This window comes from Capricornis sumatraensis, chromosome 17, assembly GCF_032405125.1.
Source record: "Capricornis sumatraensis isolate serow.1 chromosome 17, serow.2, whole genome shotgun sequence".
Lineage (NCBI taxonomy): Eukaryota > Metazoa > Chordata > Mammalia > Artiodactyla > Bovidae > Capricornis > Capricornis sumatraensis.
Genome location: NC_091085.1, coordinates 47,457,376 through 47,478,699, shown reverse-complemented (window position 1 = coordinate 47,478,699; position 21,324 = coordinate 47,457,376). Strand labels below are relative to the sequence as shown.

Below are 21,324 nucleotides of genomic sequence, written 5' to 3'. Positions count from 1 at the left end.
AGGTCCATCTAGTCAAGGCTATGATTTTTCCAGTAGTCATATATGGATGTGAGAGTTGGACTATAAAGAAAGCTGAGCACCGAAGAATTGATGCTTTTGAACTGTGGTGTTGGAGAAGACTCTTGAGAATCCCTTGGAATGCAAGAAGATCCAACCAATCCATCCTAAAGGAGATCAGTCCTAAATATTCATTGGAAGGACTGATGTTGAAGCTGAAACTCCAATACTTTGGCCACCTGATGCAAAGAACTGACCCATTGGAAAAGACCCTGATGCTGGGAAAGATTGAAGGCAGGAGAAGGGGATGACAGAGGATGAGATGGTTGGATGTCATCACCGACTTGATGGACAGAAATCTGAGTAAGCTCCAGGAGTTGGTAATGGACAGAGGGGCCTGGTGTGCTGCAGTCCATGGGGTCCAAAGAGTCGGACACGACTAAGCGACTGAACTGAACTGAAAATAACTAGCAAGCCTCCAACAAACAAATAACCTCATCGGACAGGAGAAGGCAGCTGCTTATGCTGGCCAGGGAGATTCAGTGGGATGGGGATTTTAGGGGACTGCAAATTCAATTGAACATGCTCAAATGTCTCACTACAATTCCCAGGGTCCCTCTCTTTCCAAATCAGAGTCCGAGTGTTCACTTTAAAGATAGGACAAGGGCTTCCCTTGTGGCTCAGTGGTAAAGAATCCGCCTGCCAACACAGGAGACATGAGTTCGATCCCTGATCTGGGAAGGTCCCACATGCCACAGAGAAGCTAAACCCATGAATCAAATATTGAGCTTCTGCTCTAGAACCAGAGAACCACAACTTCTAAGCCCATGTGCCATAATTACTGAAGCCCACACGCCCTACAGTGTGTGCTCTGCAATGAGGGAAGCCACTGCAATGAGAAGCTCACACATCACAACTAGAGAAAAGCCTGTGCACAGCAACAAAGACCCAGAGCAATCAAAAATAAATAAATAAATAAATAAAAGGGCAAAATGTGAATTCAGCTAATGTTGTAACCTTAGCAACCCATTAGATTTGAGTCCTATCTGAGTCCTAAGGTCCCAAAAGATAAAAGGTTATCTTAGGGTAGTTACAGCAGCTCCCTGGTTCTCTGAACCTTCTTGAGCTGATGACGTCATACCCTGAGATTGTCATTTTCTCTCTTTAATCTCTCCAGGGCTATCCTCATAGTCGTTTCATTCCACAACACTTGACGTTTCTCATTTTCATTCTGATGAGTTTCCATAGCAACTGCTTTGCCAGAGTTTATCTTTTAAAGAGGCACATAGTCAGAATGGCTGCGATCCAAAAATCTACAAGCAATAAATGCTGGAGAGGGTGTGGAGAAAAGGGAACCCTCCTACACTGTTGGTGGGAATGCAAACTAGTACAGCCACTATGGAGAACAGTGTGGAGATTCCTTAAAAAATTCCAAATAGAACTACCTTATGACCCAGCAATCCCACTGCTGGGCATACATACCAAGGAAACCAGAACTGAAAGAGACACATGTACCCCAATGTTCATCGCAGCACTGTTTATAATAGCCAGGACATGGAAACAACCTAGATGTCCATCAGCAGATGAATGGATAAGAAAGCTGTGGTACATATACATAATGGAGTATTACTCAGCCATTAAAAAGAATTCATTTGAATCAGTTCTGATGAGATGGATGAAACTGGAGCCGATTATGCAGAGTGAAGTAAGCCAGAAAGAAAAACACCAATACAGTATACTAACACATATATATGGAATTTAGAAAGATGGCAATGACGACCCTGTATGCAAGACAGGAAAAAAGACACAGCTGTGTATAACAGACTTTTGGACTCAGAGGGAGAGGGAGAGGGTGGGATGATTTGGGAGAATGGCATTCTATCATGTATACTATCATGTAAGAATTGAATCACCAGTCTATGTCTGACGCAGGATACAGCATGCTTGGGGCTGGTGCATGGGGATGACCCACAGAGATGTTATGGGGAGGGAGGTGGGAGGGGGGTTCATGTTTGGGAACACATGTAAGAATCAAAGATTTTAAAATTAAAAAAAAAATTAATTAAAAAAAAAAAGAGGCACATAGTCCAGGAAGCCATAAGTGATCATTTAAACAACATTTTTTATCACAGTGTGCCATAGACCATGAGAGTACAATTTTCTAATAGTAATAGGACTGTTGTTATCTTCAAAACCATTCAGGTCAGATAACCAATACAATGTTATTATCCTTGAAACTGTTATCTGCAACCCCTTCTGGAAGGAGAAAACAGAAACCACTCTGGAGTTTGAGAGACTTAAGAAAAAAAAGAGGTTTCACACAGAGAAGAATGTGTTTATAGAATCATTATAAAGAATATAGAAGCAGGAGTGGGGAAAACACTACTATACTTTCAAGCCCAAGATTAAGAAGCATCCACTATGGCTCATCAGCTCTTTACCCAGGAAGCTGGGACCATGGTAACTGTCCCACCTGCAATAGGTACCCACAAGATGGAGTCTACAAACTTCCAGTGTCACATGGGTTCATCCCACTGGTAGAAATATATCTGTAAGAACTGAACTACTTGGAGTCTGGAAAATATAGAACTAAGTTACCAGCTTCTGAAGAATGAGAAAGCATTCTAAACTGAATGGTGGGAGAGCAAAAAAAAAAAAAAGGATGCATTAAATCTTCACAGTCGCAACAAGCTACCATCTCTACTCACCTGAACAAACTCAGTCTTTCAAGTTTCCTTCCCTTCCTCCTGTTACTCTGCTCACCATGTGAAGGGTCAGCTTGGCATTTTGACCTGGTTCCTTGGTTTGCTGTTTCTGGGGTGTATCTTTTGTCCATCCAATTACTGGCACTCAGTTGGAGTCTCAAGCTGATGTCTGCAGATGGTAAACTTGAGGTCCCTCAATCGTCTCCTTCTGAGATATCATAATGATATCATTGAGATATCATAAAAATATAATTGGGATATCATTATACTGCCTTGCTACTTATGTTTATTTTGAAATCCTTCATAATAAAGAAATGTTCAAACTAATAAATAATAGTAAAGGATGGAAACAGCTATAAATACAATCTTTAAATAGCATCTCTTCTTTCCAATTTATTTTTAGTGAAACTTTAAAAGGAAGCCTGATTTTACAAGCATACATAACACTTATGTTAAAATACCTTCCCTTTCCCAAATGTAATCTTTATGAAAGAGTTAATGAGCCATGGAAAATAAGAAAATAACCTGGAGATAGAGGAAAATTGTACAAATTATATTTAACATTCAAAAAATTTTCTGATTTGAGCAGACCATTCACCAATCCAGAAAATTTAGGAGAAATAGCAAGATTATATGGAGAAAGATGATGAGTTCCATCTGGTGAATGTTGTGTTCTAGGTGCTTGTAGTGAGCAGGCTCCATGTTATACAAGATAAATGGAAATGTAATTTGGAAGTCTTCTGATTAGAAGGAAAACCATGGATGAGGTTAGGTTCACCAAATCCAGGCAAAGTTGCACTATCTGGACTCAATCTCAGGTTTGAATTATACATATGCAGCAGAAATAACTTATAAAATAGATGCCAGACTTAAATTTAATCCTAACTTACACAAAATAAACTTTTATCACTTCTATCACCTGTCTATATGTTTGAAAGTTAGTGTTAGTCCCTCAGTCATGTCTGACTCTTTGCAACCCCAGGTTCCTCTGTCCATGGAATTTTTCAGGCAAGAATACTGGATGGATAACCATTCCTTTCTCCCATTCAGGGATTGAACTTGGGTCTCTTATTTATGTTTATGCATCCTTAAAGAGTCCCAACAGCATCCTGAAAAAAGCTTGGTACCTTTGGGAAGGATCCCCTTAAAACCCATCCCCAACCTGCAATGGCATAAGGCTGGTACCCTCTGCAGATGGTACAGAGAAGCTGCTCCTGCACCCCAGCTCACTTCCTTTCCATCTCATGACTGGCCTCATGGTCTCTGGTTCAAAAATAATTGCAAGTTCATGAGGAATTTCCTGAGGAAAAATTATTTTTTCCCTCCCACCAAATGAAGTTTTTTTTTTTTTACTATTTTTGGTCTCATTTTTTTTAATGAGACAAGAGTTTCATATCAAAATCAGAAAAAATGGATAAGAAAATATGTAATCATTCAGAGGATAATCACTCAACATTATCCATGATACCACAGTGCCTTAAAAAGAGAACGAGATCATGCTGGTCATGTTATTTCTTCTTTTTCTACTTAACAACTATGGCCGTCCATCTCCAACATCAGTCTAACGTGATTGAAGAGACTGAGGGAAGTTAAAATGAAGATGCTAAGAACAGTGTGCTGTGTTTCAGTACATCTAAAGTACTGTTTGTTACAATTATATTTAAAAGAGATAATTCACAAGGACTTATAGCACATGAAACTGTTCAATGCTCCGTAAAAACCTAAATGGGAAGAGAATTTGAAAAGGGAAAGATACATGTATATGTATAACTGAATCACTTTGCTGTAGACATGAATCTAACACAACATTGTAAATCAACTTTACTCCAATATTAAGTTACAGATGTGTGGCTCAAACACTGCTTGGTGAAGAATCACCTCTAGTGCCTATTGAAACCACAGATTAGGGGACCTGTGAAATCAGGATCTCTAGGTGAGGGGACAGAAATTCTCCTTGTTGACAAGCTCCCAGATGATCTTTCTCTATTTGTCGATCACTCATTTCTTTTTAAAATTAATCTTCATTGGAGTGTAGATGATTTACAATGTCTCATTAGTTTATGCTGCACAGCAAAGCAATTTAGTTGTGTACAGGCAAATTCTTTACCATCTGAGTCACCAGGGAAGCCCTGGATATGTGTATATATCAGTTCAGTTCAGTTGCTCAGTCATGTCAGACTCTTTGCAACCCCATGAACCGCAGCACACCAGGCCTCCCTGTCCTTCACCAACACCCAGAGTCCACCCAAACACATGACCATCAAGTCGGTGATGCCATCCATATATATATATATATACACATATACATCTATATCTACTTTTTTTAGATTCTGTTTCCAAAAGGTCATTAAATTATCTTAAAAAGAAAAAGCCTGTTTTTCCCAACACTCCAGAATATTTTTATTCTTGAAGCTTTCTGTTCTCTGATCTTTATTTTAGGAGACATCAACGGATGGTCTACACAATTTGACAGATATTATGGCAATAACTACAAAATGACTTCCTTGTATCCCAGTATTGTGGCAGAAACATCTGAATGCTGTAAGTAGTTAGAAGGGCTGAGCATCCTTGTCTTGGGCTTATAGTAAGATACCATGTTCTTAAAAGTTGGATACAATGTGTTTTTAATATTTTTATAAAGTTAAATGCAGTTTTCTATTCACAAAATTATAATTTTCTATTAGACATACTACCTGAAATTGAGAATTTTATTTTTCAGTGACTCAGGGATCATAAGTGCAACAGGACTAAATCATGCTAGGTATTGATGTGAACAAAATTAACGTCAGTGCATTGGGGCTTCTATTTTACATGTCCCCTTTTCACAGTCACTGTAAACTCTGATATAAAAGCAACTCCAATTTAAAGGAAATGGAAAGAAGAGCAGAGAAGCTGTTGGGATTTTAACATTTGTAAGTGAAAAAGCTTCTGGGGTCTAAGTCATACTTTAAGTTATGTTAGTTAAGTTAAGTCGCTCAGTCGTGTCTGACCCTTTGTAACCCCATGGACTGTAGCCCACCAGGCTCCTCCATCCATGGGATTCTCCAGGCAAGAATACTGGAGTGGGTTGCCATTTCCTTCTCCAGGGGATCTTCCCGACCCAGGGATCGAACCCAGGTCTCCCATATTAGAGGCAGAGGCTTTAACCTCTGAGCCACCAGGGAAGCCCAGAAGTCATACTTTACAGCTACCAAAAAAAGCCTTATTTGTTATACTCCACATTTGGTCACATAACAAAAACTTACAAAAACCATGGAAAGGATTGTAGGAGGGTATAACATTGAGGATAAACGCTATAATTTCTAAAATCAGGGAAGATCCATATACATAATTCTATTTAAATAAATTGGGTTTATTCTGATAAATTATTCACAAATAAATGTGTGCCTTAAAGTTGTAATTTCAATCATAGCTTTCAAAACCTTGGTTAAAAGGAAGGGCTTAGGGAAAAGAATCCTTTACTACATTTTCCACTTTATGTTCTACCACAAATTGTAAAGTGCAGCTTTTTAATTTTTTAAAAATATTTTTTGCCTTTACTGCTCAAATAACTCATAAAAACTGCTAACAATCCCCACTTTGAGTGGATATACTCCCTCCTGTTAATCTCACAGGTCACTCAGCAGTCTGTCTCAACCACTTGTTGTCTTCTTGTCAAAATATGGAAACCATGGAACTCCCTTGGTGGTTCAGTGTCTAAGACTCTGCACTTGCACTTCAGGGAGGATAGGTTCGATTAGGGTTAGGGAACTAATCTATGGTTAAGAAACCAAGATCTTGCAGGCTGCATGGTGCGGCCAAAGAGATCAAATTACTTGATCGTGAAAAAGCTGAAAGCTTTTGGAAAAGGAAAAAGTTAACAGGTATAATTTGACTACTAATATCAAGTGTAAAACTAATGGATTAAGCCATATAGCCTCAAAATATCATTTATATTTTTCTCTTTTGATTCATTCTATATCCTTTTTATTTCTTAAATTTTAATGGAATCTCTTTATATTTTACATTATTCCCGAAAGGATTTAGGCAATTTTCAATAAAAAATAAATATGGCTATGAACAGACTTAACCCATTAACATGACATAAAAGACAAAAATTCCATGGTAAATAGGATAGAGAAGAAAAATTATATAAGAAAATTTACTACCTAGTTCTTCATTTTGTAGTCCTTAGGTCAAAGAGGGAAAATAATGGGTTGCATAACTTTCATAGTTTGGTCTATAAAGCAAAAACAAACAAATGGGGAAAACAGATCAAGTCAGCAAGAGAAAAAAATTTTTGCCAGATGATAAGCTCTGGGAGAAATGTTCCCTAAGTATTCTTATATAAGAGAAATGCAGCTACACAAAGTGTGATGCTTTAAAAAGTACAAAGGCAATTTTTTATCTGTTCTTAGAAATGAGCAAATATATAATTTTTAATTAGAATTTTCAAGAAAGATAGGGGTGGGGTGGTAATTTAAAATTCAGTATCTTCTTTCAAACTTAAAACCAGTGTAAAAATTAAATGTAAAGCGTACTGTAAAATTAGGGGGTGAAATTTAAATTAAGGTTCCTACTGCATCACTTTATTCAATTTTATTATAATAAGTATTTATTGGAAACTTAACTGAGAAATTTAACTGGCTTATAATACTTTATGACTGGATGAATGTGAGGAACTCACATTTATAAAGTCACCTCTCAAGAAAAATATCACGGAAAACATATCCATCATAACAAATATATTTATAAAGTTTAAATTTGAGGAATATGGAAAGTATAGAGATTTGGAAAAAATTATTTACTTAGCCATAATCTCACCTCTCAGAAGCCACCAGCATTAACTTGCTGGTTCATGATTCATCTTTCTTTTTATTTTAGTATAGTTGAAACTTTCAGTGCAATCCATTCTTGTCATATTTTCAGGTAGCATTTTAGCATAGTCAGGTATTCATATTATAAATCTTTCAAAATACCATAAATTTTTAAGTGACATAATTTGCTTCATCCTTCTTTCCTGGTAGGATATTTAGGTGCTATTTTTTCACTTTCCTTATCAACACATATGAATTATCAATCTTAACTCAGCCTATAAAAATAGAAAAAAAACACCAGATTAATGCTATCTTCTCCACCTTCTATTTTTACCCTTTGTACCAACTTCTCAGGCCCTTCATCTCCCCTCCAAAAGCTCCCTGTCCTCTCCCAACAATACACACATTAGCACAGGAATTTAGATAGAATTAATTTTTAGGGATCCATTGCCAAAATGGTCACTTACAACCATAAGACTGTTCAAAACTTCTTGGCACAGACTCTGCTGACAAAACACACAAAACCTAAATTATGATTGTAAGCTGTCAGGATTCTGTAGGGAATCTACAGAGTTGTTTGGAAGGAGACAAAAAACACCCGAGGCCACATATCTGAGCAAAGGAATACCTGGCTGTTTCCAAGGCTGGAGCTCACTGTGCAAATTTCCCACCATCGTCCACCATCTTCGCCACAAGAAAGTCTTCTTTGCCATGAAGATGCTTTTCCACTCTCCAGAAACTTTTCTGTAAAGGTTCTAGACTAAAAGTCTGCAAACAGAAAGTTCTCACAAGAAGTTTTGTCTGTCCTATAATGATTTAAATGTTTTTAAGTATTACTGTTTTTAAATAGGTAATTATATAAAAAGTATTGTCTTTCTGGTTTCTTTGAGGAAGTTGGTTGACTTGGCCACACATGTTCCTGTGGTAATAGGGCAACAGTTAGGAGAAGCTGTCCCACAGGGACTCCAAGATGCGATCGGTACCTGCTTTGCCTGCTTCTGTAGGTAAAGTCTATAAGCTCTGCTCTAAGAGCAGGGTTTCAAAGTTAACGTAAAAGAGAATATGCCCCACTGCTCTTGATGAGGCATCATCCATTCTTCATCAAGTCAGGGATCGGACAATATCTGTGACACTGAATAATACTCCCATTTAGCTATATGAACACACCACCCCAAATCTCTAATAAACCTTAGCAATATCGGGAGCCCACAAGGTAGCCGAAGGCATACATCACATTTTCTCTCTCTTTCCAACTCCGATCAGTGAGAACAGAATAGCTATGCATAAAAAATGTTCAATTCCTTAAGTGAAGCAGTAGGCATCCTTGCAGTCCTATATAAATCAAAAGAAGTCCTTTGAAGAGTTCCTGAATTTAATAAGAAAATCTACCAGCACTATAGTTCATAGTCAAGTTCTTTTTCTTGTTAGTTAAAAACAGCTTAGTATTCCATTAAAAGGAACACTTTATTCTTAAGTAGCAGCTTTGAAATGAACATTAAAGCCCATCACACACTGTTGTGTCACGTTTAGACATAGCTACTCTCCAAGGAGAAAATAAGAGCAGATGACTTCATTTTCCAACAAATAGAGAAAGGCAAGCTGCTACTTTTTTTAATGCTTGGTATGTTAAATGTGTATGTTTCCCTATCTTAAGGTCCTAATATCATTTTAATGTTTAAAGCAAACTTTGGAAACTTAATTTAAAGCTTTGCACAAATTGCTTACATAAGACACAACACACTTTTGTGTCCGATTTTCTCATAGTTTTTTGTTTCTTTCTTTTCATTCCCCTCCTGTTCCTGGTCCCTCATCATCCCCTCTCCTTGCTATATACTCTATTCAGTGGTCGGGTCTGCACCCCTGCAATGTATTTGCCAAGGTTTAGAGCTCGAGTGTGATGAGATCAATTTACGAGCTGTTCCATCAGTTTCTTCAAATGTGACTTTCATGTAAGTAGAAAAAAAGGTTTCATTCTGACAGCCAGTATAACACCTGTAAAACTGTATCATAATTAAGGCGTAATAATGCATTGTCATTCAAGATGATATCATTGTTCCTTGGTCATTATAATGATTGCTGATATTTATTTGTATTTATTAAATGATAAATCCTACTCTAAGTTATTCTCTGTAATCACTTATTCAGTCCCTCATAACAATCTTACAAAGTATTCAGTATCACTGTGTTGTATCTAAACAAAAGATGCCATCAAGTGCATGTGCTACTAAAGAAAAAAAGCTACGATCAAACTATTATATAAAGCTTTCTTAACACCAGAATTGACACATTAAAAGAGTCAATTTTTTAATTATTAGAAATAAATTTTAATACACTCATGTATAAATAAAAATATAAAGCAAGTAAAATAAATTGGCATGCAACCCCATTACTTCATGGCAAATAGAAGGGGAAAAGGTGGAAGTAGTGACAGATTTCCTCTTCCTGAGCTCCAAAATCACTGCAGATGGTGACTGCAGCCATGAAATTAGAGGACTATTGCTTCTTGACAGGAAAGCGATGACAAATCTAGACAATTTATTGAAAAGCAGAGACAGCACTCTGCCGACAAAGGTCCATATATCAAGGCTAAGGTCTTCCCAGTGGTCATGTATGACTGTGCTAGTTGGACCATAAAGAAGGCAGAACGCCAAAGAATTTTGATGTCTTTGAACTTCAGTGCTGGAGAAGACTCCTGAAAGTCCCCTGGACAGCAAGGAGATCAAACTAGTCAATCTTAAGGGAGATCAACCCTGAATATTCACTGGAAGGACAGAGGCTGAAGCTGAAGCTTCAGTATTTTGGTCATCTGATGCAAACAGACGACTTGTTGGAAAAGTCCCGATGCTGGGAAAGATTGAATGCAGAAAGAGGAGAGGGCATCAGATGATGAGATGCCTGGATGGCATCACCAATGCAATGAACATGAACTTGGGCAAACTCTGGGAGATGGTGAGGGACAGGGAGGCCTGGCGTGCTGCAGTCCATGGAGTTGTAAACAGTCGAACACGACTGGGCTACTGAACAACAACAAAATAAATTGGATAAAATATTCCATCACTTCACATTTAAAATCTAACTCTTCTGAGTCACACTTGACCCAGAGACTTGATGTTCATTTTTTTCCCTAAATAACTCATACTTAGCCATGTAAAAGAAAATTATGCTGATAATAAACAACTTATTGATCCAGTCCTAATTTGAATTCAACAAACTTCAGCAACACAAACACACACATTTGGCTGAATTTTTAAAAGAAATTAGCAAAGGATAGACATTTTAATTCAATATTTCTCCTGAGTTTTTGTTTTCATACAGGTGTCTTAGTGTCTTACAGCTCTGACTTTTGTATATATGTGGATGCTACTGCTGCTGATGAGATAGGAGCAATTCTTAAGGTGATAAATGTTTGCAAGTCCTGCCCTTTTCAACCCAAACCACGTAACACTGCAACTTATATGCTTGACATATTCAAGGAACAGGGAAGAACTCCAGCTCAGTGTTCCCGTACACAATGGTATAATCAGATTAACAGAATCTGGGAAGCTTACCCAATTTGTCAATGAGCTGAGAACAGGTTAAGCCACAAAGATCTGTTTTCCAAAAGAGGTGACATTTTCCCATATACTAAGGACAGCATTCAGTCTCACCCTAGACTTATCATAGCTATTTTCATAGTAATTAGTCCTGCCAGAAAAAAGATATCCCCCTCAAAAAAATGTCTGAGGTCCTCGGGAGAGTTTCTGTGATTTAAATTATGACTAGAACACCCAGGTATAAAAATTTATGATGAGTTTCTTCTAGTTTTAAAGAAAAAAATTATCACTAATACTGCTTGTATGGAAATGCTAGCAAATCCAAACCAATGAATATCCTCATGTTGCTAATCTCATCTTTTGTTTTTCCACAAGTAGAATTTGAATATATTTTTCAACAATTTAATTAATTTTTGTAAAAGGAAAAAGAAGAAGAGGGCTGGAGGAATGAAAGTAGATATAGCAGTGACTAAGAAGAGAGTGTAAATGCCCCTGAAGGCATTCTAATTCAACTTAGAAAAGGCTATCCTGGCTCAAAATACATATACACATGCATCCAAACAGATAGACATTTATAAACAGATGTATACAGACCTATGAGCTGCCAATTTCCAACCCTTGATATAAATAAAAAATTGGAATCAGACCTTTTTAAATATAAATTTATTTATTTTAATTGGAGGTTAATTACTTTACAATATTGTATTTTTAAAATTGAGGCATAGTTGCTTTACAGTGTTATGTTGTGTGCTGTGTGCTAAGTATTCCAGTCATGTCTGACTCTGTGCAACCCTATGAACTGTAGCCTGCCAGGTTCCTCTGTCCATGGGATTCTCCAGGCAAGAATACTGGAGTGAATTGCCACTCCCTTCTCTAGGGGATCTTCTCGACCCAGGGATAGAACCGGCATGTCTTACCTCTAACCTGCATTGGCGGGTGGGTTCTTTACCACTAGCCCCACCTGGAATGCCCATAGTTTTGTGTTAGTTTCTGCTATACAACAAAGTGAATCAGTTATATGTATACATATATCCCCTCCCTCAAGAGCCTCCCTCCCTCTCCCCATCCTAGTCTTCTAGGTCATCACATAGCACCAAGTCGAGTTCTCTGCGCTACACGGCAGCTTCCCACTAGTTATTTATTTTATACATGGGAGTGTGTATATGTCAATCCCAATTTCCCCCCACTTGCATGTTCACACATCCGTTCCCTACATCTGCATCTAGAATGGAGTCTGATCTTCATGAATGATTGGGTACAGAAAACAAGAGAGAAGCAAGGAGTCAGGGTGACTCCAAGGCTTCCGTCCTGAGTAACAGGGCGATAGGGGAGACTTGGTGACAGTTAGCTGTTTTTTCAATGGTAGATTAAAGATCACTCCATGGAAATTGCCAACAGGCATTTGGAAATGTAGGAGTCAAGCTCAGGAATTCATGTCTATAACGTTTCATTAATATCAAGTTTTAAAATACAAGGCTCTACTATATTAAAAAGTATTTTGGTCCATCCTGTAAAGTGAGAGAATTAACACCTACCTCTTTTTATCTCAGTAGGGTATTATAAAAATACAGAGAATGCAACTTGTGAAATATTCTGCATCATTAGAAAGAAGTAGTCTATAAGTTCTAGGCACTATTAACAAAAAACTTAACTTCTTAAGAAACATTATTCAGGAGTCCTTAAAGGAGCTGCCCCTCCTTCTAGAGTCATCCTCTCTCTTAGGAGCAATGAGCCTCTTCCTCTTGGGTTCTCCCGTAGAACCTCATTTGTATCTTCTTTAAGTGTATCAAATGTTCTCCCTCATGCCATAGTGGTTGGGGTCCTAATCGCCACCAGAAAAAGGAGAATACCATAAGCTCCATGGGGGCCCTACAGTGTGGTTTTTCTATATAACTTCCAAGTCCATAGCAAGTACAATAAGCTCTAAACAGTGTTTTTGAGTTGAATTTACAAGTAAATCATTGCAATAAAAAATAGTCCTGAGCTATTATCCAAAGAAGAATCTTTATTTAATAAAGTATGTTATTAGTCATCCAAATAGAGTATAAGCTTATCCAGGACAGGGATATTATCTTTTTTCCAAAGTACAATGGAAGGCATTCAACCCAGGTTTGTTGAGAAAATGAATGAATGAACACACTTTTGGAAGCACACTAAACTTTCATCAATAACTTTAAATCAAACCCAAACATTTAGCAGTTAATCTTTACACAACACAAACATTTAAACAGGATATAAAGCAGAATTGAAGCTCTAAGCCAAGTGAGAACTCTTAGTAGAAAAGGGATTTTCAATTAGCTGATATAAGGAATGAAAGAACATTTGGTGATAACCCAACAGCTAACAGTGATTTCAAGAGAAGGTTACTAGTTAATCAACCTTTGACATTCGGTCATTAAAAAAAAAAATCACTAAATGACAGATATGTATAGTTTAGAACGGTTTTTCTTAACCTTTTTTCTTTTCTTTATTGCCTCCCTTCCTGAGGCTTTTTAGACATTTTTGTTCTCATCTGTGATGTTTTAATACTTCAGATATACTGTGTATATTTACATATACTAGTTCTTTATCTATTAAAAAAGTAAGATTTTTTTCACTCCTTAAGAAATTATTTTCTCAATTTTCTAATAATGCTAGTGTTGAGAATACATAGTTTTCTATATTCTAGAATAGTTTTTTCTCCAATTAGCCCCCAAAAATGTGTTCTCAAAAGTCTGAGAAGCTATTTTTCTTTAAGAAGGATTCATTATCAAGTTCAGGCAATACTGGTCCACACCAACACAAGTAACACTATTCATGTCTTTCATATGAAGCTGTCTCTTCACTGAGTTCTTTATGTTGACCACTGTTTCCAAATGTTTGTCCCACAGCAGATCAAACTCCCGTCAATGAGGTGTATTGCTCATTTCTTAATGAGCGTCTGCTCCATCATAATAGACAAGTACAGTAACAACAGTGGCACCATATTATTAGAGGTCATGAGGTCCAAATACATTCTTTCACTGTTGAAGAAACTGACATGGAAAGATTGTGTATGTTTCATGCCAGGGACTGCCAGCTTCAATGGTTGGGATTTTTTGCTTGTTTTATTTTGTTCCTACCATATTATATTGCTTAAAGAATTAAATGTTAGGTCCTTTTCAATACAACCACAATTATGTGAACCTGGCCTGTGTCAAGCTGCTTATAAACTGTAATACAAGTGGAAATCTTTTTTATACAACTTATTAGAAATTGCATTGGGATTACTTCTTGAATAAAGATGGTTCAACTATATGGACCAATGGACAGTTTCCTTTATAAATAATTTTTAAAGGAAGCAAAGGTAGTGGAATGTGAAAACTGAAATATTGAGGAATATAATATTATGTTCTTGAATGTGCTTTAAACAAGAAAACAACATCCTTATTGTCACTCAAAAACTGAGATGCTTTCTGTTTGTTAAATGAAAATAGAAAAGAACATAACTGAAGATTATTTTTCCAGTTTTATTGTTTCCAGTTTTTGTCAGAATTACAATGTTGTAACTTAAATTTAAGAAAACTATCTCTAATAATTCAAAATCAACAGTTAGTCCTAGTTCAATTGGTACTATGACAAGAAGCAATTCCCAAGACCGAAGGATGGTAAGACCCTGAGCTCAGCTCCTCTCACGGGCACACCAAAACCATCACTATCTGCAGAAGAACCATCTGTGGAAAAGGCTGGAACCTACCAGGAAAGACCGTCTACAGTGAAAGTCAGAAAGAAGTAACTACAACAGGAAGGGAAGTAGGAGCAGAAACTTTGTATAATCAAGACCCATAACCCCAGGGGACGACACCAAAATGGGAGAACAGTTGAAACTGTAGAGATTCTCCTACAAGGGGTCCAAACGGCACATCAGGCTCCTCAATTCGGGAATCCTGTACCAAGAAGGCAAGTTCCAAGAACACTGGCCTTTGAAGGCCATCAGAGCTTACTTTCAGGAGTCCCAGAGGGCAGTGGGAAATAGAGACTCCACTCCTAAGTGGTGCATGGGAAACACCTGCTCAGGGACGCGGGGCAGAAGCAGTAATTTGAAAGGAACCTGAATTAGTCTCACCTGCTGATCTTGGAGAACCTTCTGAAGAGGCAAGAGGCACTAGAGCTCACTCTGGGGACATAGAGACAGGGGCTCTGGGAGCTCATTCTACCAAGCAGACCCTGGTGCGGGCAAATGCTATTTTGGAATTGGAAGCAACCTAACTGTCTATTGACAGAGGAATGGATAAAGATGTGGTGCATATATTAATGAAATACTTTTCCACCATGAAAAAGAATGAAATTTACCATTAGCAACAAAACGGATGGTCCTCAAGGGTATTATGCTTAGTGAAATAAGTCAGAAAAAGACTTTGAACACAAAATACTTTATGTTTTCACTTATATGTGGAATCTAAAAAATAAAACATATTAGCAAATATAACAAAACAAAAAGACTCATATGTATAGAAACCATGCTAGTGGTTACCAGTGGAGACAGGGAAGGGGGTGGGTAAAATGGGGATTAAGAGCTACAAACTGCTGTGAATAAAATAAATGAGCTACATCACAGGAATATAGCCAATATTTTCTGATAACTATAAATGATGTATAATCTATAAATATTTTGTATTTCTGTGTTGTATACCTGAAACTAATATTATAAATCAGCTGTATCTTAATAAAACACTAATTAATTAAAATAAAATTAAAATGTCTCTCAAACAAAAATCTCTTTAAAAAAAATTTTAAATGATATGAATACAAGAGTGACGTTTTGAAGCAAAGTGTTTCCTGAAAGCTAGTCTTAAAGTAAATAGAGTTTATAATTGTTCATACTGTTATTAAAAGTAAAGAACTTTAAAATCCAAAATTTACATTTATTTCAGGTCACTCAAGCGGAACTTAATAAGAAAGCTTCCTCCTAATGTCTTCAAAAAGTACCATGGTCTTCAGACTCTGTAAGAAAAAATTGTAATTCTTAGTATTAAATTGACTAATGTTTTTTGGCATATCTGTTTCTTCCCACTTCTGCAGAGACCAACACTACACTTCTGCTTAAGTCTAACCCCTCTTTGGGGAAGTATTTAACTGTTAGCTGGAGACTACCAGGTAACATTGTTTTTCTGACTGCTTCTAGAAGCCACCCTAGCAAACTCTCAGATGCCTATCCAAAGAAACCAAAATATGTGTACTTGGAATTCCCTTAACCACCCTCTCCCAAGTGAAGACGCTCAAAAGGCTTTGCTCTCTGCACCTCAACGTCAATCTTAGAGAAAGATGTTAGTACCCTTTACCAGGTCTGCTCTCATGCTTAGACAGGGAAATTTTTCTTCCATATGTTTGCAAGTCCAATCTCTACCTAGGATAGCAAGTTCTTGTGGCTTAAAACCTCCAAGCATGTTGCTTTGTAGAATTAATTCCATATTCACATCTACCTCATTGAGTTTTATCTGACATGTTGGCTTCCCATCAGTCTAAGATTACCCTACGTACTCTCAAAATCTGTAATGGCCCTGGTGATGGTTGCCTGTTATCTAGGTCAGTGTTGTGGCTGAATTATATTGTCAAAGGCTTAAACTGCTAGGTTTAAGTATTCTGTGCCTGCATTACACTATGTAGAAAACATGTCAGAGTTCCTGGTTTCATTTTCACATCTACATTGGTTTTGGATTTGTGTTCACACAATAGCACCCTGATACATAGATATCATCTATCTGTACTTTTTCTTTAAGATAATAGAAATAGAACAGAATCAGAAGAAAAATTATCCATTTTGTTTGATGAAATGTTCTCAAAGCTCAGATTATCTGAAGAAAAAGTTTCACATCATAAAACTGAATTGTAAGAAAAGACTTTTCAGAACTATATTCTAGATATTAATCAGTCAAGAGAGAAGAGGTTTTCAAGTTTAAGCCTGATACGCAAACTTCAAAAGGACACTTTCTTCCTGTTTTCCTGATCTCTGGAGTAGAAAGAATTTTTCTGATCTGTAGCACCACCTTGTGTTCACATGGTTTAAAAGGAGTCAGGACTTCAACTCTAAATATCACAATTCAGTATGTTGGCATTTTTATACAATAAACTTCAATTCTTGAACAACCAATTTGTTCCAAGTAATAGATGAAAATAGCTTAATTACAAAAAAAAGTTGTCGTTGGTGGCTAGAGATATTCTTTGATTCCACCTCCAGGCAATATGTGGCTTCCCCAGCGGCACTAGTGGTAATGAACCCAATCTGTCAATGCAAGAGACACAAGAGACATAGGTTCAGTCCCTGGGTTGGGAAGATCCCCTGTAGGAGAACATGGCAACCCACTCCAGTGTTCTTGCCTGGAGAATCCCATGGACAGATGAGCCTGGTGGGCTACAGTCCATTGGGTCTCAAGGAGTCAGACTCAACTAAAGCTACTTAGCACGCACTCACACCAGGACAATGGTGACCCTCATCAGAAGAAGGAAAGAAGTCAGGCTTAAAATCCTTACTTCCTCCTTGCTACAACCTGGGGCTGATGCTTATGAATGTGTGGAGCTTAACTGGGTACATGGGATGCAAGGGCTTGTGCTCCAGGTTCTGTTTCCTCTGACCTCCTGTTAATTCCAGGCCCAACCTTCAGCATGACCTCAGTGAACTCGGCAGCCAGCATCCTTGCTTGGCCTTCCAAGCTCATTTATAGTCTTCTAGACCTGACTTTTTGTATTTCTGTTTCTCTTCTGTGGTATGTACATTTGATATATTTTCTCAAACACTTTTTGGAGCAAAACTTGGGTGTCAAATAAATATGATCAAAGTTGACTTGCTTGGCCAATCTGTGATGAACATGGCATATGGTTTGGGGTCTTAGTAATGTCACAGCCTCGTAGCGTTGCCAGGGCTGTGCTGAATACTATCAAGTGTATAGAATTACAGCAGGAAATATCAGAATGTTAAAAAGGCTTCTGGGCCTCTTTGATTAGTAAGTACCTTGCTAGGCCCTAAAACTGAAGTTTCAGTCATTGAAAATTCAAATGTTAAATTTTAGGCATCATATGTCTAAATTTATAACTACAAGTTCTAAATAAAAACCAGCCCAGTAATCTATGAACTTAATCAAGAAACAAAATGACATATATCCAACTTCACTATTTTGTCCTGTTTACCTTTTTTAATTTTAAAGAATTCTTGACATTTCCTCTTTTTTTTTTTTCAAAAAAAATTTATTGAAGTATAGTTGCAAAGTATAGTTATTGAAGTAACAATGTTGTGTTAGTTTCAGATGTATAGCAAAATGATTCAATTATACATATATATAAACATATGTATTCTTTTTTTTACATTCTCTTTCATTATAGGTTATTACAAGATATTGTGGTAAAATACAAAGGACATAAAATGTACCATCTTAACCATTTTTAAGTGTACATTCAGAGGCATTAAGCACACCCGCATTTTTGCACCACCATCACCACCATCCCTCTTTTCATTCTTGTGAAACTGCAACTTCTTTTCCTCATATTTTCCCTTTAATAATCATTTTCACAGGTGCCTGCAAAACAATAAGATTAGATCCGTATCTGTCTATGCTTTCCGAGGACTGTACAGTCTTACTAAACTGTAAGTACCAGGGCCAATTAGTCGTCCCATTCCGTGGTGGCCTGTGGACCCGACCCATCCCGCTGCACATGGCCCTGCCACCCATTATGGCGTTCAGGGCATGTGCAGACAGCAGACGTTGCCACGTTGGGGCCAAAGGCGTGGGACCCTGAGTCACATGTGCTGCACCAACAAACTGGGTGTGTGAACTTGAGGGCTTATTTTCCTTTCTAAGCATCAACTCCCTCTACCGTAAAAGTGAAAACTACAACAGTACCTACCTCAGGGTTGTTGCAAGGAATGAATGAGAAAAATCAGAAGAATTAGGCACACAATATGCATTCGCCATAGTGATGGGAAGGAGGACTGAATATCCTTTATCAACCTGAGAAAACCTAGTGATAGCTAAAATTTATGAAGGAGAAAGCCCAAAGTTGTGCTTTCCCCACTAATTCTCCTTGTACAAATATGTAAAGCATGATAAGTTTGAAAGAACAAAGTTTTTTTTTTAATTATGGTAAAATATATATAGCAAAGTTGCCATTTGAGTCATTTCTAAGGATATAGTTCAGCGGCATTCAGTACATTCACACTATTGTTCAACTATCCATCTCCAGAACTCTTCATCTTCCCAACTAAGACTCCACATCCATTAAACTCTAACTCCCCAAGCCTCTCTTCCAGCCTCTTGAAAATACCATTTAACATTCTGTCCCTACGAATCTGACTACTCTAGGGACCTCACAGAAGTAGAAACAGGTAATATTTTCCCTTTTGTGTCAGGCTTATTTCATAACATTTTAGTCTTAGCATTATGCCTTCAAGTTTCATCCATGTAATATATATCACACTTTCATTCCTGAATGTAACGATAATAAGCTGAGTAATATTCCATTCTGTGTATCACATTTTTTATTTATTGACTTTGATAGACACTGAGACCATTTCCACCTTTCAGCTATTGTGAATAATGTTGCTGTGAACATTGATGTACAAATGTTTCTTTGAACCCTTGATTCCATTCTCTTGGGTGAATGCCCAGAACTGGACTTGCTGGTTTGTATGGCAATTCTACATTTGATTTTCTAAGGATCCACCTTACTGTTTCCCACAGCATCTGCACCATTTTACATTCTCATCAGCAATGCACAGGTTCCAATTCTTCTATATCCTCATCAACTCTTGCTATTTTCTGGGATTTTGTTGTTGTTGTGTGCTGTGTAGTTTTTAATAACAGCCATCCTTACGGCTATAAAGTGGTATCTCATTGTAGTTAAGAGCAAAGTTTTTTAAAATAGTCCTTCTCAGAGTTCCATTTCATTGCATTCTACCAAGCAGCTGACTCCCAGGAGTGATTGGAGGGATTTATGACCCCAAATCACATAAATAAAAGTTTTTTTGTATTTCTATTCCTGGCCCCTTGCTTTCTATTCTATCCCATTTTTTAATCCTTAACTCAAGAACTTTGGTCAGATTCCTCACTGGTGGTATCAGAGTTTGGGGTTGAGTCAAGAAGGCCACCCAATCACTTAGTGGCAAAATGGAAGAAAGTCACTAGAGTTCCAAAGTCTGAACAGTAACCCCTGTAGCTGTGTCCTCTTCCCTTCTGTCCCCTGCTCCTTCATGTCATAGCAAATTACCTGAAGTCAGTACTGGACTCATCCTTATCATATTTCTGACTACCTTTCTTTACAATCTCTCACAAATCTGTTCAAAACTTTTAAACATATCTGCTTGGTATAATGTTCAATGAATATGGAGGGGGCTCTTGAAAGATAGTAGAAACTGGAGAGTAAATGCAAAAGTGTCTTCCATCCTCTCCTTGGCTTTCTCCTGCCACTAGAATATTGTCTGCATATAAAAATGTCTCACGGTCCTGGGTTTTCATGGATCACCGTCAGATTCTGCTCGTCACTCATCCGTAGATATTCACTACCTCTCAGACCGTGCAAGTTCTTCAGCTAGACATTCTAGAATGCGGTACAGAGAAAGAGAAGTCAGACCCGCTGCCTTCCAGCACGTTACACTCTGGTATTTCAGAGAGAACCATGTGCTTCCTCTGGGGAGAGGCACCCCCTTGCTTTCCAGAAGCTTACAGTCCATGTTGGGGAAACAATGCCCACACATACATCATAGAGAATGGCGAGGGATTTACTTTCTTAGGACCTAAACTTGTGTTGCTCAGACCACAGCTGCTATGATGGTTGTCTGAAAGCAGTGATCATTTCAGGTCCAGAGCACTGGATGAGGACTCTGAAAACTGAAGCACAGGGCTTTGGGGGTGGGATGGATCAAATTCCTTTACTTGGGGGACTTCCAGTGACTCCTAAAGGGAGCCTCTGAGATGCTTTCCATCTTCCCATGCCCAGCTGGGGCTCCAGGCTTGCAAGGGAAGGAAAGAAGTGGCTAGAGTGTGGGGGTCTTATCCCATGCTACCCCCAAGCAAAAGTCAGATCTGCGGGGTGGAGAGTGGAAAGGAAATTCTTGGCAGGAGAGATTTCATAAGATATCAGCTCCCTGATCTGTCAGAGTGGAGAAAAGAAGAGAAATCAGTGTGGTCCACGTATCAGTAGAAGTGGAATTGGGTTTTCCTGGTGGCTCAGACAATGAATCTGCCTACAGTGAAGGAGACGCAGGAAGTCTGGGTTGGGAAGAGACCCTGGAGAAGGGAATGACTGCCCATTCCAGTATCACTACCTGGAGAATTCCAAGGACAG

General features: G+C 37.9%; 1 protein-coding gene across 2 annotated transcripts in view; it reads left to right on the top strand.

The window, feature by feature from the left end:
- The first annotated feature begins 5,182 nt into the window (after window positions 1–5,182).
- The window catches only part of RXFP1 (relaxin family peptide receptor 1), a 59,060-nt gene continuing 42,918 nt past the window's right edge, over window positions 5,183–21,324 (top strand). For both annotated transcript variants that reach the window (XM_068990337.1, XM_068990336.1), the window contains exons 1-4: window positions 5,183–5,243; window positions 9,342–9,447; window positions 15,924–15,995; window positions 18,557–18,628. In XM_068990337.1, the coding sequence (XP_068846438.1) occupies window positions 5,198–5,243; window positions 9,342–9,447; window positions 15,924–15,995; window positions 18,557–18,628 (296 nt within the window). In that variant the 5' untranslated portion in view covers window positions 5,183–5,197. The remainder of the gene's footprint in view (window positions 5,244–9,341; window positions 9,448–15,923; window positions 15,996–18,556; window positions 18,629–21,324) is intronic.